The 16,463-nt window shown below is 49.9% G+C and overlaps 1 protein-coding gene across 5 annotated transcripts in view; it reads right to left on the bottom strand.

Annotated features, from left to right (window-relative positions):
- LOC140719267 (histone-lysine N-methyltransferase EHMT2-like) overlaps positions 1 to 16,463 on the bottom strand; it is a 147,729-nt gene that overhangs the window by 32,753 nt on the left and 98,513 nt on the right. For all 5 annotated transcript variants that reach the window (XM_073033807.1, XM_073033775.1, XM_073033791.1 and 2 more), the window contains 2 exons: positions 12,721 to 12,888; positions 7,418 to 7,562 (listed from right to left, as the gene is read on the bottom strand). In XM_073033807.1, the coding sequence (XP_072889908.1) occupies positions 7,418 to 7,562; positions 12,721 to 12,888 (313 nt within the window). The remainder of the gene's footprint in view (positions 1 to 7,417; positions 7,563 to 12,720; positions 12,889 to 16,463) is intronic.

Here is a 16,463-nt window from a genome sequence, read left to right as displayed (position 1 = left end):
TTGAGCAGGCATTCCTGGAGCAGCTGCCCGAGGACATACGCCTGCTGCTGTCCGACGCGGATTTCAGCGACCCCCGGAAGGTGGCGGCCCGGGCGGACTTGCTGTGGATCGCCAAGAAGGTGAGTGGGGCGTCCGTCGCACAGATCACCCGGCCACGCTCCCAGCAGCAAACCAGTCCAGGCCCGGCTGCAGAGCCCGCTAAACCCAGAGGCCGGGGTGTGGAGCCCAACGAGCACTGGTGTTTCTACCACCAGCGGTGGGGCGCAGAAGCCCGCCGTTGCAGCCCGCCCTGCCAGTTCCCGGGAAACGCCAGGGCCAGCCGTCGCTGATGGCTACGGCGGCTGGCCATCGGGATAGCCTCCTGTATGTCTGGGACAAGCAGTCGGGACGCCGCTTTTTGGTCGACACCGGAGCCGAGATCAGCGTCTTACCTCCGACGAGTTACGACACCCGCAGCAGGGCGCCGGGTCCCCCCCTACAGGCCACGAACGGCAGCACAATAAGGACTTATGGCACCCGTCCGGTGCAGCTACGGTTCGACTCCAGCCAGTTCACGTGGGACTTCACACTGGCCGCCGTAGCCCAACCGCTTCTGGGTGCGAATTTCTTGCGGGCTCACAGCCTACTGGTCGACCTGCCCAGGAAGAGACTGGTTCACGCCGAGACCTTTCAGACATTCCCCCGGGTGCAGCCCAGTTGCCAGCCCCTCACCTCGGCTCCATCACGCTGTCCGACAACGACTTCACCAGGGTCCTGGCGGATTTCCCATCGGTTCTGGCACCGCAGTTCACGGCAGCCATGCCCCGACACGGTGTACAGCACCACATCCTGACCCAGGGACCACCCCTCCATGCCCACGCTCGGCGGCTTCCCCCGGACAAGCTCCGACTGGTGAAGGAGGAGTTCAAGCGGATGGAGGAATTGGGGATCATTCGGCGGTCCGACAGCCCATGGGCCTCTCCCCTGCACATGGTGCCCAAGGCGACAGGGGGCTGGAGACCGTGCGGCGACTACCGCAGGCTGAACGAGGCTACAACCCCGGACCGCTACCCTGTGCCGCACATTCAGGACTTTGCAGCAAACCTGCACGGCGCGCGGATCTTCTCCAAGGTAGACCTCATCCGCGGATACCATCAAATCCCGATGCATCCGGACGACGTCCCCAAAACGGTTCTCATCACCCCGTTCAGCCTTTTTGAGTTCCTCCGCATGCTGTTTCGGCCTGAAGAATGCCGCACAGACATTCCAGCGGTTGATGGACGCGGTGGGACGCGACCTGGACTTCGCATTCTTCTATTTGGACGACATCCTCATAGCCAGCAGCAGTCGTCAGGAGCATCTGTCCCACCTCCGACAACTCTTTGCCCGGCTGAGTGACTACGGTCTAACGATCAACCTGGCCAAATGCCAGTTCGGGCTCGACACCATTGACTTCCTGGGCCACAGGATTACCACAGACGGGGCAACCCCTCTGCCCGCTAAGGTAGATGCGGACCGCCATTTCCCCCGACCCACCACGGTCAAAGGCCTCCAGGAATTCGTAGGTATGGTCAATTTCTACCACCGCTTCCTCCCTTCAGCTGCCCGGATCATGCGCCTTGTCCTGTCCGGTCCGGGCAAGGACATTACCTGGGACGAGGTGTCCGCCGCCGCTTTCATTCAAACAAAGGAGGCCTTGGCGAATGCCACGATGCTAGTGCACCCCAGAATGGACGTCCCTACCGCCCTCACGGTGGACGCATCTAACACGGCAGTCGGTGGGGTACTGGAGCAGCTCATCGCGGGCCGCTGGCAACCCCTGGCGTTTTTCAGCAAACACCTGCGGCCACCCGAGCTCAAATACAGTGCTTTCGACCGGGAACTGTTGGCGCTATACCTGGCAATCCGGCATTTCAGGTACTTCTTAGAAGGTAGGCCTTTCACCGCGTTCACGGACCACAAACCGCTTACCTTTACATTCACAAAGGTGTCCGATCCCTGGTCGTCCCGCCAGCAGCGCCATCTGTCCTACATCTCTGAATACACGACGGACGTCCGGCACGTCTCGGGTACGGACAATGTCGTGGCGGATGCGCTCTCTCGCCCTAACATTCACGCCCTTTCCCAAGGGGTAGACTTTGAGGCACTGGCTGAGGCACAGCTGGCAGATGAGGAGATCCCGTGTTACAGAACCGCAGTCTCCGGTTTGCAGCTCCAGGACCTCCCCGTAGGCCCAGGTGAGAGGACCCTACTCTGTGATGTCGCCACTGGCCAGCCCCGTCCCGTCGTCCCGGCACCTTGGCGACAACGCGTTTTCGACTCCATTCATAACTTGGCCCACCCCTCCATCCGCACTACCGTCCGGATGGTCTCCAGCAGGTTCGTTTGGCACGGACTCCGCAAGCAGGTCCGTGACTAGGCCAGAACGTGCATGCACTGCCAGACGGCCAAGGTGCAGCGACACACCAAGGCCCCGCCGCAGCAGTTCCACCCCACCCACCGGCGTTTCGACCACATTCATGTGGATATCGTGGGCCCCCTGCCAGTGTCACGCGGGGCGCGGCACCTCCTCACTATCGTGGACAGGTTCACAAGATAGCCAGAGGCGGTCCCACTCACCGACACCACCTCTGAATCTTGCGCCCGGGCGCTGATCGCCACCTGGGTTTCCCGCTTTGGTGTCCCGGCCCACATTACCTCCGACAGAGGCGCCCAGTTCACCTCCAGCCTCTGGTCAGCGATGGCCAACCTGTTGGGGACTCAGCTGCACCACACCACTGCCTACCACCCACAGTCGAACGGACTGGTGGAGCGTTTCCACCGCCACCTGAAGTCGGCTCTCATGGCGCGCCTGCGAGGAGCTAACTGGGCGGACGAGCTTCCCTGGGTCCTACTCGGCATCCGCACGGCGCCCAAAGACGATCTGCACGCTTCGTCGGCCGAGTTGGTGTACGGCGCGCCCCTGGTCGTTCCCGGGGAGTTCATACCAGCCCCAAGGGGGCGAGAGGAAGAACCCGCAGCGGTCCTGGGCAGACTACGCGAGAGACTCGGTGCCCTGGCCCCCATACCCACTTCGCAGCATGGGCAGCACCCGACCTGCGTACCCAAAGATCTGCGGAACTGTAAGTTTGTGTTTGTACGCCGGGGCGGGCATCGGCCACCGCTGCAACGGCCCTACAAGGGGCCGTTTACGGTGATCAGAAACGACGGGTCCATGTTCGTGCTGGACGTTGGGGGGAGAGAGGAGGTTTTCACAGTGGACCGACTCAAACCGGCCCATGTGGACTTGGCGCAACCGGTCGAGTTTCCGGCACCGCGGCGCAGAGGCCGACCTCCCAAACAGGGCCCGGCCCAGACTGTGGACATTGGGGGGTCTACCGCCGGTTCTGGGGGGGGGGGGGGTTATGTGGCGACCCAATCACTAGCACACTCGAACCGGCTGACAATTAGCCAGAGCCAGAGACAAAGGTAGATAGCCTCAAGGAGTTTCAGTTACGTGCCTCTCGAAGTATCGAGTGGGGGAGACAGGCTTTAAAGCAAGACTGTGTTTTTGAAATAAACTGATTCTGTGGTTGCAGTTTATCAACTCCATGTCGTAATTTCAGCGCTGCGCGTAGCACCCCGCTACAATGTTTCAATAAGATCGCCTCTCATTCTTCGGAACTCCAATGAATAGAGTCCCAATCTACTCAACCTCTCATCATACATCAACCCACCCATCCCCGGAATTAACCTAGTGAACCTTCTCTGCACTGCCTCGAGAGCCAGTATGTCCTTTCTTAAATATGGACACCAGAACTGCACGCAGTACTCCAGGTGTGGTCTCACCAATACCCGGTACAACTGCAGTAAGACCTCCCTGTTCTTATACTCCATCCCCCTAGCAATAAAAGCCAGCATTCCATTGGCCTTCTTGACCACCTGCTGCACTTGCATACTAACTTTTTGTGTTTCCTGCATCAGGACCCCCAGATCCCTTTGCACAGAACCCCTTTCCAGTTTCTCTCCATTTAGATAATAACTTGCTCTATTATTTTTCCTGCTAAAGTGCAAGACCTCACACTTGTCAGTATTATATTTCATCTGCCAAATGTCTGCCCAATCACTCAGCCCATCTATGTCCCCCTGCAGGGTTTCAATGTCCTCCGCACTCATTACACTCCCTCCCATCTTTGTGTCATCAGCAAACTTCGATACGTTGCACTTAGTCCCTTTCTCCAAATCATTAATATAGATTGTAAAGAGTTGGGGTCCCAACACCGACCCCTGCGGAACACCACGAGTCACCAACTGCCAGTCTGAGAATAAACCATTTATCCCGACTCTCTGTTTTCTGTTAGAAAGCCAATCCTCCACCCATGCCAGAATATTATCCCCAATCCCATGATTTTTTACTTTAAGTAATAATCTTTGGTGTGGCACCTTGTCAAATGCCTTTTGGAAGTCCAAATACACCACATCCACTGGTTCCCCTTTATCTACCCTATATGTTATGTCCTCAAAGAACTCCAACAAATTTGTCAAACATGACTTCCCTTTTGTAAAGCCATGCTGACTTTGTCCTATTAAGCTATGTTTATCCAAATGCCCTGTTACTGTTTCCTTAATTATCGATTCCAACATTTTGCCAACCACAGATGTTAGGCTATCTGGCCTATAATTCCCAGCCTTCTGTCTATTGCCCTTTTTAAATAAAGGAGTTACATTAGCATTTTTCCAATCTGCCGGGACCATTGCCGAGTCCAGCGAGTTTTGAAAAATTATCACTAATGCATCCACAATCCCGACCGCCACTTCCCTTAAGACCCTAGGATGCAAGCCATCCGGACCAGGGGATTTATCCACCTTCAGTCCCATTAATTTATCAAGTACCATTTCCTTGGTGATTTGAATCGTAGTTAGCTTCTCTCCCCCTACAGCCCCGTTTATCCAGTGTTGGGATATTTTGAGTGTCCTCTACTGTAAAAACTGATACAAAATATTTGTTCAGCGTTTCCGCCATCTCCATGTCCCCTACCATTAATTTCCCGGTCTCATCTTCTAGGGGACCAATATTTACTTTAGCCACCCTTTTTCTTTTTACGTAACTATAAAAACTCTTACTATCTGCTTTTATGTTTTTCGCCAATTTACTTTTATAATCTATCTTCCCCTTCTTAATCAATCTTTTTGTTATTTGCTGCTGATCTTTAAAAGCTCCTCGATCTTCAATCTTCCCACTAGATTTAGCTACCTTATATAACTTTCCTTTTAGTCGTATACTTTGCTTTATTTCTTTACTTAGCCACGGATAACTATTTTTTCTTTTACACCCTTTTTTCTTCAGTGGAATATATTTTTCTTGATAGTTGTAAAATAACTCCTTAAATATACACCACTGATCAAGTACCGATCTATCCTTTAATCTATTTTCCCAATCCATCTTAAGCAATTCCGCTCTCATACCATCATAGTCTCCTTTATTTAAGCTCAGTACGCTTGTTTGAGATCCAACCCTCTCATCCTCTAATTGAATATGGAATTCGACCATGTTATGGTCACTCATTCCAAGGGGATCCTTTACTAGGACATTTTTTATTAGTCCTGTCTCATTACACAGGACCAGATCTAAGACTGCTTGCCTCCTTGTCGGCTCAGTAACGTATTGTTCAAGGAACCCATCCCGAATACACTCAATAAACTCTTCTTCAAGGCTGCCGTGTCCGACTTGATTAGTCCAGTCAATATGAAAGTTAAAATCTCCCATAATTATAGCTGTTCCCTTATTACAAGCCCCAACTATTTCCTGATTTATGCTCCGACCAACTGAGTTACAGCTGTTTGGAGGCCTATAGACTACTCCCACCACTGCTTTTTTCCCTTTATTATTTCTTATTTCTACCCAAATTGTTTCGTTATCCTGATCCTTTGAGCCAATATCATTTCGCTTTATTGCAGTGATTTCTTGCTTTATTAACATAGCCACCCCACCTCCTTTTCCTTCTTGCCTGTCTCTCCTAATTGTCGAATACCCTTGTATGTTTAATTCCCAGTCCTGGTCACCCTGCAGCCATGTTTCCGTAATTGCCACAATATCATAACCATACGTAATTATTTGTACCGTCAACTCATCAATTTTATTCCTAATACTACGTGCATTCAAATAAAGGACTTTCAAATATGTTTGACACTTATTTCCTACCTTTTCCTTTTGTACAACTTTACGCTTATCTCCGTACATTCTTTCCCCTCCTGACACTCTCTGTCTTTTTATTCCTCCACTTTTACCTACATCCATTACCTTCTCCATTGTCTTTTTAATTATTTGCTCTCTAGAATCCTCCCCCCCACTAGTTAGTTTAAAGACCTCTCTGCAGCCCTAGTTATATGATTCGCCAGGACACTAACCCCAGCCCGGTTCAGGTGAAGCCCGTCCCTGCGGAACAGTTCTCTCCTGTCCCAGTACTGGTGCTAGTGTCCCAAGAAGCAAAACCCACTTCTCCCACACCAGTCTTTGAGCCACGTGTTTAACTCTCTAATTTTATTTAACCTAGCCAAATTTGCTCGTGGGTCAGGTAATATTCCAGAGATTATTACCCTTGAGGTTCTGTTTTTTAATTTGACCCCTAGCTGCTCATATTCCTGTAACAGAACCTTCTTCCTTGTCCTATCTATGTCATTAGTAGCAACGTGTACTAAGACAACTGGATCCTCCCCCTCCCACTGCAAGTTTCTCTCCAGCCCAGAAGAGATGTCCTTAACCCTGGCACCAGGCAGGCAACATAGCCTTCGGGACTCTCGCTCTCGGTTGCAGAGAACCCTATCTATCCCCCTGACGATACTGTCCCCTATTACTACAACATTTCTATTGACTCCCCCCTCTGGAATGGCCCCCCACTCCACGGTGCTATGGGCAGGTTGCTCATCCTCCCCACAGTCCCCGCTCCTGCCCTCACAAGGAGTTAAAGCCTCGAATCTGTTGGACAAGAGCAAGGCCTGCATCTCCTCCAGCCCTACCTCCTGGATTCCCCTACCTGCCTCACTCATAGCCACACCATCCTGTGCTTGACTGCAATCTACATTAGTTAATCTATTAGGTGTGGCTATCTCCTGGTACACAGAGTCCAGGTAACTCTCCCCCTCCCTGATGTGTCGCAGTGTCTGGGAAACGACCAGGGTTCAATTCCCACTGCTCTTTGTAAGGAGTTTGTATGTTCTCCACATGAATGCATTGGTTTCCTCCGGGTGAGAATTTCAAAGATGTACAGGACAGTAAGCATTAGTAAGTTGTGGGCATGCTATGTTGGCGCCGGACTGCCCACAGCAAAATCCTCGGACGCCGTTGATCGTTGACGGAAACTATGCTTTTCTCTGTATGTTTCAGCATACATAGGACAAATAAAGCTGATCATAAAAATCTGATTACACTACTACTCTTGCGTTCACGGGTTCTGGGTACCTGAAGGTGTGTAATGTTCCTGTCGATATTCATCATGGATGTCTCACAGTTTTCAGAGATATACTTGTAGTCCTCTGGAGCCATCTCCTCATCCACTGCATTCACACACGGTATTGGGACATTCTCATACCCTCTTGCAATGTCCCTGAGAAGGAGCGGGTTGGGAAAAGGACAGAAGATAGTCAGCTCTTACCCAGAATCAGAATCAGGTGACAATAGGCCACAAAATTTGTTGTATTATTGCAGGAGTACAGTGCAATACATAAAAAAACCTGTAAGTTACAACAAGGAATACCTTACAATTAATATAGTGCAAAAAGAGAGGAAAATAGTGACGTAGAGTTCACGGTGAGGGAATTTCTTTAACCAGAGGCTGGTGAAATTGTGGAATTCATCGCCACAGATGGCCAAGTCATTGAGTATATTTAACGTGGAGGTTGATAGATTCTTGATTTGGAAGGGCATTGAATGGCCTAACCCTCTGTCTTATGGTCATGGTTTCATGAACCACAAAGAAACCCACGCGTTCTGTCTGTTAGGGCACGCACCTACGGACAGCCGATGCTTTGGGCCGAAACCCTTCGGCAAGACATTGAAGAGTTTCCGCCCGATATGCGTTTTTTGATAAGATGCTCCCTGGCCTGCCATGTTCACATGTGTTGCTCAGATTTCCAGACCTGCAGAGTTTCACCTGTCTGCACCCAGAAACCTGAAACTACTCAACCTTTCCATGGCTGATCTCTCGATGAGAACTGTTGTGTGTTCCCCCAGCTTTCCCTGCAAAGCCTGGTCTAAGAATTTCACTCCCTTTCCCATTGACCTGCAAAGAATATTATAAACCTCAAATTATCACTGAACCAATCAGAAGACAGAATTGATCTGGAATTCTTCAGATTTGCCCTCCTTCAGTCTACAGACAGGATTTGATCTGGAATTCTGTTTGCCCTCCGTCAGTCTACAGACAGGATTTGATCTGGAATTCTGTTTGCCCTCCTTCAGTCTACAGACAGGATTTGATCTGGAATTCTGTTTGCCCTCCTTCAGTTTAACGGACAGGATTTGATCTGGAATTGTTTGCTCTCCTTCAGTCTAACGGACAGGATGTGATCTGGAATTCTGTTTGCCCTCCTTCAGTCTAACGGACAGGATTTGATCTGGAATTCTGTTTGCCCTCCTTCAGTCTAACGGACAGGATTTGATCTGGAATTCTGTTTGCCCTCCTTCAGTCTAACGGACAGGATTTGATCTGGAATTCTGTTTGCCCTCCTTCAGTCTACAGACAGGATTTGATCTGGAATTCTGTTTGCCCTCCTTCAGTCTAACGGACAGGATTTGATCTGGAATTCTGTTTGCTCTCCTTCAGTCTAACGGACAGGATGTGATCTGGAATTCTGTTTGCCCTCCTTCAGTCTAACGGACAGGATTTGATCTGGAATTCTGTTTGCCCTCCTTCAGTCTAACGGACAGGATTCGATCTGGAATTCTGTTTGCCCTCCTTCAGTCTACAGACAGGATTTGATCTGGAAATCTGTTTGCCCTCCTTCAGTCTAACGGACAGGATTTGATCTGGAATTCTGTTTGCCCTCCTTCAGTCTACAGGCAGTATTCGATCTGGAATTCTGTTTGCCCTCCTTCAGTCTAACGGACTGTATTTGATCTGGAATTCTGTTTGCCCTCCTTCAGTCTAACGGACAGGATTCGATCTGGAATTCTGTTTGCCCTCCTTCTGTCTACAGGCAGTATTCGATCTGGAATTCAGTTTGCCCCCCTTCAGTCTACAGACAGGATTCAATCTGGAATTCTGTTTGCCCCCCTTCAGTCTACAGGCAGGATTTGATCTGGAATTCTGTTTGCCCCCCTTCAGTCTAACAGACAGGATTCAAGCTGAAATTCTGTTTGCCCTCCTTCAGTCTAACGGACAGGATTTGATCTGGAATTCAGTTTGCCCCCCTTCAGTCTACAGACAGGATTCGATCTGGAATTCTGTTTGCCACCCTTCAGTCTAACGGACAGGATTTGATCTGGAATTCAGTTTGCCCCCCTTCAGTCTACAGACAGGTTTCGATCTGGAATTCTGTTTGCCCTCCTTCAGTCTAACGGACAGGATTCGATCTGGAATTCTGTTTGCCCTCCTTCAGTCTAACGGACAGGATTTGATCTGGAATTCTGTTTGCCCTCCTTCCAGCCTACAGACAGGATTTGATCTGGAATTCTGTTTGCCCTCATTCCAGCCTACAGACAGGATTTGATCTGGAATTCAGTTTGCCCTCCTTCAGTCTAACGGACAGGATTCGATCTGGAATTTTGTTTGCCCCCCTTCAGTCTACAGACAGGATTTGATCTGGAATTCTGTTTGCCCTCCTTCAGTCTACAGACAGGATTCGATCTGGAATTCTGTTTGCCCTCCTTCAGTCTACAGACAGGATTCGATCTGGAATTCTGTTTGCCCTCCTTCAGTCTACAGACAGGATTTGATCTGGAATTCAGTTTGCCCCCCTTCAGTCTACAGACAGGATTCGATCTGGAATTCTGTTTGCCCCCTTCAGTCTAACGGACAGGATTTGATCTGGAATTCTGTTTGCCCTCCTTCAGTCTAACGGACAGGATTCGATCTGGAATTCTGTTTGCCCTCCTTCAGTCTAACGGACAGGATTTGATCTGGAATTCTGTTTGCCCTCCTTCCAGCCTACAGACAGGATTTGATCTGGAATTCTGTTTGCCCTCATTCCAGCCTACAGACAGGATTTGATCTGGAATTCAGTTTGCCCTCCTTCAGTCTAACGGACAGGATTCGATCTGGAATTTTGTTTGCCCCCCTTCAGTCTACAGACAGGATTTGATCTGGAATTCTGTTTGCCCTCCTTCAGTCTACAGACAGGATTCGATCTGGAATTCTGTTTGCCCTCCTTCAGTCTACAGACAGGATTCGATCTGGAATTCTGTTTGCCCTCCTTCAGTCTACAGACAGGATTCGATCTGGAATTCTGTTTGCCCTCCTTCAGTCTACAGACAGGATTCGATCTGGAATTCTGTTTGCCCTCCTTCAGTCTACAGACAGGATTTGATCTGGAATTCTGTTTGCCCTCCTTCAGTCTAACGGACGGGATTTGATCTGGAATTCTGTTTGCCCTCCTTCAGTCTAACGGACAGGATTTGATCTGGAATTCTGTTTGCCCCCCTTCAGTCTAACGGACAGGATTTGATCTGGAATTCAGTTTGCCCCCCTTCAGTCTACAGACAGGTTTCGATCTGGAATTCTGTTTGCCCTCCTTCAGTCTAACGGACAGGATTCGATCTGGAATTCTGTTTGCCCTCCTTCAGTCTAACGGACAGGATTTGATCTGGAATTCTGTTTGCCCTCCTTCCAGCCTACAGACAGGATTTGATCTGGAATTCTGTTTGCCCTCATTCCAGCCTACAGACAGGATTTGATCTGGAATTCTGTTTGCCCTCCTTCAGTCTACAGACAGGATTCGATCTGGAATTCTGTTTGCCCTCCTTCAGTCTAACAGACAGGATTTGATCTGGAATTCTGTTTGCCCTCCTTCAGTCTAACGGACAGGATTTGATCTGGAATTCTGTTTGCTCTCCTTCAGTCTACAGACAGGATTTGATCTGGAATTCTGTTTTCCCTCCTTCAGTCTACAGAGAGGATTTGATCTGGAATTCTGTTTGCCCTCCTTCAGTCTAACGGATAGGATTCGATCTGGAATTCTGTTTGCCCTCCTTCAGTCTACAGACAGGATTCGATCTGGAATTCTGTTTGCCCTCCTTCAGTCTAACGGACAGGATTCGATCTGGAATTCTGTTTGCCCTCCTTCAGTCTACAGACAGGATTTGATCTGGAATTCTGTTTGCCCTCCTTCAGTCTAACGGACAGGATTCGATCTGGAATTCTGTTTGCCCTCCTTCAGTCTAACGGACAGGATTCGATCTGGAATTTTGTTTGCCCCCCTTCAGTCTACAGACAGGATTTGATCTGGAATTCTGTTTGCCCTCCTTCAGTCTACAGACAGGATTCGATCTGGAATTCTGTTTGCCCTCCTTCAGTCTACAGACAGGATTCGATCTGGAATTCTGTTTGCCCTCCTTCAGTCTACAGACAGGATTCGATCTGGAATTCTGTTTGCCCTCCTTCAGTCTACAGACAGGATTCGATCTGGAATTCTGTTTGCCCTCCTTCAGTCTACAGACAGGATTTGATCTGGAATTCTGTTTGCCCTCCTTCAGTCTAACGGACGGGATTTGATCTGGAATTCTGTTTGCCCTCCTTCAGTCTAACGGACAGGATTTGATCTGGAATTCTGTTTGCCCTCCTTCCAGTCTAACCCATGTCACATTCCCCCAGAAGCACTCCCATGGCCCCACCACAGCTCTTGACTAACTGAGGCAATCAAACATGGAAGCAGAATGAGTCTGCGTCACCTTCCTTAGCACATACGGCAGTGCAGGTTGTGCCAAACCAATTACACTAGTAATCAAATAGCTGAATAAACAATCCCTCCTGCCTACACAATGTTCACATCCCTCCATTTACCTCACCTTTAAGTGCCTCTCTAAACGTCTAACATATTTGCCTCATCACCATCCTGAGTGAAACACAAGTTGCCCCTCATACCCCCTTCCATGTGAAATGCATGCCCTCCAGCATTAGGCAGTTCAACCCTGGGATAAGGAAACTTCTGTCTAGTCCATCTTTACCTCTCATGATCTTATAAACCTCTATCAGATCTCTCCTCAGCACCTGTCACTCCAGGGAAAACAATCCAATTTTGTGCAACTTCTTAACCAGGCAGCATCCTGGTAAACCTCTTCTGCACCCTCTCCAAAGCCTCAACGCCCTTCATATAATGGGGTGATCAGAACTGTATGCAATGTGGTGTAACTAGCGTTTTATAAAGCTGTAACTTCCTAACTTCGAGGGAAGCAGTAGAGGTAACTCATTAAATATATTTAAAACAGTTAGGTAGATATTTTCACAGCAGGGAAATTCTGGGGCAAGGGCAGATAGGCAAAGTCCAGGAAAGCACCAGATCCTTTTTCAGGTGAGGGAGGAATTTCTTTAGGTGGTGAATCTGTGGAATTCATTGTCACAGAAGACTGTAGAGGCCACGACATTGGAGTATATTTAAACTGGAGGTTGATAGGTTCTTGATTAATCAGGGTGTCAAAGGTTACAGGGAGAAAGTAGGGGAAAGGTGCTGAAATGGTGCAGACTCGATGGGCCAAATGGCCTACTACTGCTCCTATGTCTTCCCAGGATGTTTCCCTGCTCCCTACATGTGTTCCAGTTGCTGACTCACCTGCTGACGATCCTCTCGGTGCGCACCGCTCGATTAATTATGCCTTGCTTGAGCCTCTTGTTGAGCTGCAGGGCAAACCAGACCTGCGAGTTGATGACACAGCAGTCCAATGGGCTGTCCCCCTCACGGTTCTTCACCTCGATGTCTGCGCCGCGCGAAAGGAAGAGTCTGCAAAACAGAAGCCAAGCGTTAATGACCCAGCTCTGAAGGGCACACTCCGAGCCAGTCCTGGATCTTCCTCTCTCCCATGGGGATAGAATTCCTCAAGCCTGATCCACCCTGTACCCCAAGTCTGTCACCTCACACTCCTGCACACTGGAAATTACACTACTGTGTCCTGTCCATCACCTCACACTCCTGCACACTGGAAATTACACTACTGTGTCCTGTCCGTCACCTCACACTCCTGCACACTGGAGATTACACTACTGTGTCCTGTCCGTCACCTCACACTCCTGCACACTGGAGATTACACTACTGTGTCCTGTCCGTCACCTCACACTCCTGCACACTGGAGATTACACTACTGTGCCCAAGTCCGTCACCTCACACTCCTGCACACTGGAAATTACACTACTGTGTCCTGTCCGTCACCTCACACTCCTGCACACTGGAAATTACACTACTGTGTCCTGTCCGTCACCTCACACTCCTGCACACTGGAGATTACACTACTGTGCCCAAGTCCGTCACTTCACACTCCTGCACACTGGAGATTACACTACTGTGCCCAAGTCCGTCACCTCACACTCCTGCACACTGGAGATTACACTACTGTGTCCTGTCCATCACCTCACACTCCTGCACACTGGAGATTACACTACTGCGTCCTGTCCGTCACCTCACACTCCTGCACACTGGAGATTACACTACTGTGCCCAAGTCCGTCACCTCACACTCCTGCACACTGGAAATTACACTACTGTGTCCTGTCCGTCACCTCACACTCCTGCACACTGGAAATTACACTACTGTGTCCTGTCCGTCACCTCACACTCCTGCACACTGGAGATTACACTACTGTGTCCTGTCCGTCACCTCACACTCCTGCACACTGGAGATTACACTACTGTGTCCTGTCCGTCACCTCACACTCCTGCACACTGGAGATTACACTACTGTGCCCAAGTCCGTCACCTCACACTCCTGCACACTGGATATTACACTGCTGTGTCCTAAATCGTCACCTCACACTCCTGCACACTGGAGATTACACTACTGTGCCCCAAGTCCGTCACCTCACACTCCTGCACACTGGTTACACTACTGTGCCCCAAGTCCGTCACCTCACTCCTGCACACTGGAAATTACACTGCTGTGTCCTAAATCGTCACCTCACACTCCTGCACACTGGAGATTACACTACTGTGTCCTGTCCACCACCTCATACTCTTGGACACTGGAGATTACACTACTGTGCCCAAGTCCGTCACCTCACACTTCTGCACACTGGTTACACTACTGTGCCCCAAATCTGTCACCTCACACTCCTGCACACTGGAGATTACACTACTGTGTCCTGTCCGTCACCTCACACTCCTGCACACTGGAGATTACACTACTGTGTCCTGTCCATCACCTCACACTCCTGCACACTGGAGATTACACTACTGTGTCCTGTCCACCACCTCATACTCTTGGACACTGGAGATTACACTACTGTGCCCAAGTCCGTCACCTCACACTTCTGCACACTGGTTACACTACTGTGCCCCAAATCTGTCACCTCACACTCCTGCACACTGGAGATTACACTACTGTGTCCTGTCCGTCACCTCACACTCCTGCACACTGGAAATTACACTACTGTGTCCTAAATCATCACCTCACACTCCTGCACACGGGAGATTACACTACTGTGCCCCAAGTCCGTCACCTCACTCCTGCACACTGGAAATTACACTGCTGTGTCCTAAATCGTCACCTCACACTCCTGCACACTGGAGATTACACTACTGTGTCCTGTCCACCACCTCATACTCTTGGACACTGGAGATTACACTACTGTGCCCAAGTCCGTCACCTCACACTTCTGCACACTGGTTACACTACTGTGCCCCAAATCTGTCACCTCACACTCCTGCACACTGGAGATTACACTACTGTGTCCTGTCCGTCACCTCACACTCCTGCACACTGGAAATTACACTACTGTGTCCTAAATCATCACCTCACACTCCTGCACACTGGAGATTACACTACTGTGCCCCAAGTCCGTCACCTCACTCCTGCGCACTGGAGATTACACTACTGTGTCCTGTCCGTCACCTCACACTCCTGCACACTGGAGATTACACTACTGTGTCCTGTCCATCACCTCACACTCCTGCACACTGGAGATTACACTACTGTGTCCTGTCCGTCACCTCACACTCCTGCACACTGGAGATTACACTACTGTGTCCTGTCCGTCACCTCACACTCCTGCACACTGGAGATTTCACTACTGTGTCCTGTCCGTCACCTCACACTCCTGCACACTGGAGATTACACTACTGTGCCCCAAGTCCGTCACCTCACTCCTGCACACTGGAAATTACACTGCTGTGTCCTAAATCGTCACCTCACACTCCTGCACACTGGAGATTACACTACTGTGTCCTGTCCACCACCTCATACTCTTGGACACTGGAGATTACACTACTGTGCCCAAGTCCGTCACCTCACACTTCTGCACACTGGTTACACTACTGTGCCCCAAATCTGTCACCTCACACTCCTGCACACTGGAGATTACACTACTGTGTCCTGTCCGTCACCTCACACTCCTGCACACTGGAAATTACACTACTGTGTCCTAAATCATCACCTCACACTCCTGCACACTGGAGATTACACTACTGTGCCCCAAGTCCGTCACCTCACTCCTGCGCACTGGAGATTACACTACTGTGTCCTGTCCGTCACCTCACACTCCTGCACACTGGAGATTACACTACTGTGTCCTGTCCGTCACCTCACACTCCTGCACACTGGAGATTTCACTACTGTGTCCTGTCCGTCACCTCACACTCCTGCACACTGGAGATTACACTACTGTGTCCTGTCCGTCACCTCACACTCCTGCACACTGGAGATTACACTACTGTGTCCTGTCCGTCACCTCACACTCCTGCACACTGGAGATTACACTACTGTGTCCTGTCCGTCACCTCACACTCCTGCACACTGGAGATTTCACTACTGTGTCCTGTCCGTCACCTCACACTCCTGCACACTGGAGATTTCACTACTGTGTCCTGTCCGTCACCTCACACTCCTGCACACTGGAGATTACACTACTGTGTCCTGTCTGTCACCTCACACTCCTGCACACTGGAGATTACACTACTGTGTCCTGTCCATCACCTCACACTCCTGCACACTGGAAATTACACTACTGTGCCCCAAGTCCATCACCTCACACTCCTGCACACTGGAAATGGACTCGCCTGAGGTTATACTAACATGAGCTTTTGACTCTGAAGATGTACAAGATGATAAGAGGCATATTTTTGAAGTGATTGGAGGAAACTACAGAGGTGGAGGTGTTTACAGAGAGTGGTGGGCGTGTGTTCTCCTGCCGGGGGTGGTGGTGCAGATTGATTCACTGAGGCCATTGAAGAAACTCTTAGGTAGACACATGGATGAAATAGAAGCTGAGGGCTGTATCGGAGGGAAGGCTTAGATTGATCCAGAGTATGATAAAAGGTTCTGGTTTACAGGGAAACTTTAAAAAGGTTAGGACTTAATTTCCTGGAGCA

Source organism: Hemitrygon akajei, chromosome 2 (assembly GCF_048418815.1).
Source record: "Hemitrygon akajei chromosome 2, sHemAka1.3, whole genome shotgun sequence".
Taxonomy (NCBI): Eukaryota; Metazoa; Chordata; class Chondrichthyes; order Myliobatiformes; family Dasyatidae; genus Hemitrygon; species Hemitrygon akajei.
This window is presented reverse-complemented; position numbering and strand designations above follow the sequence as displayed.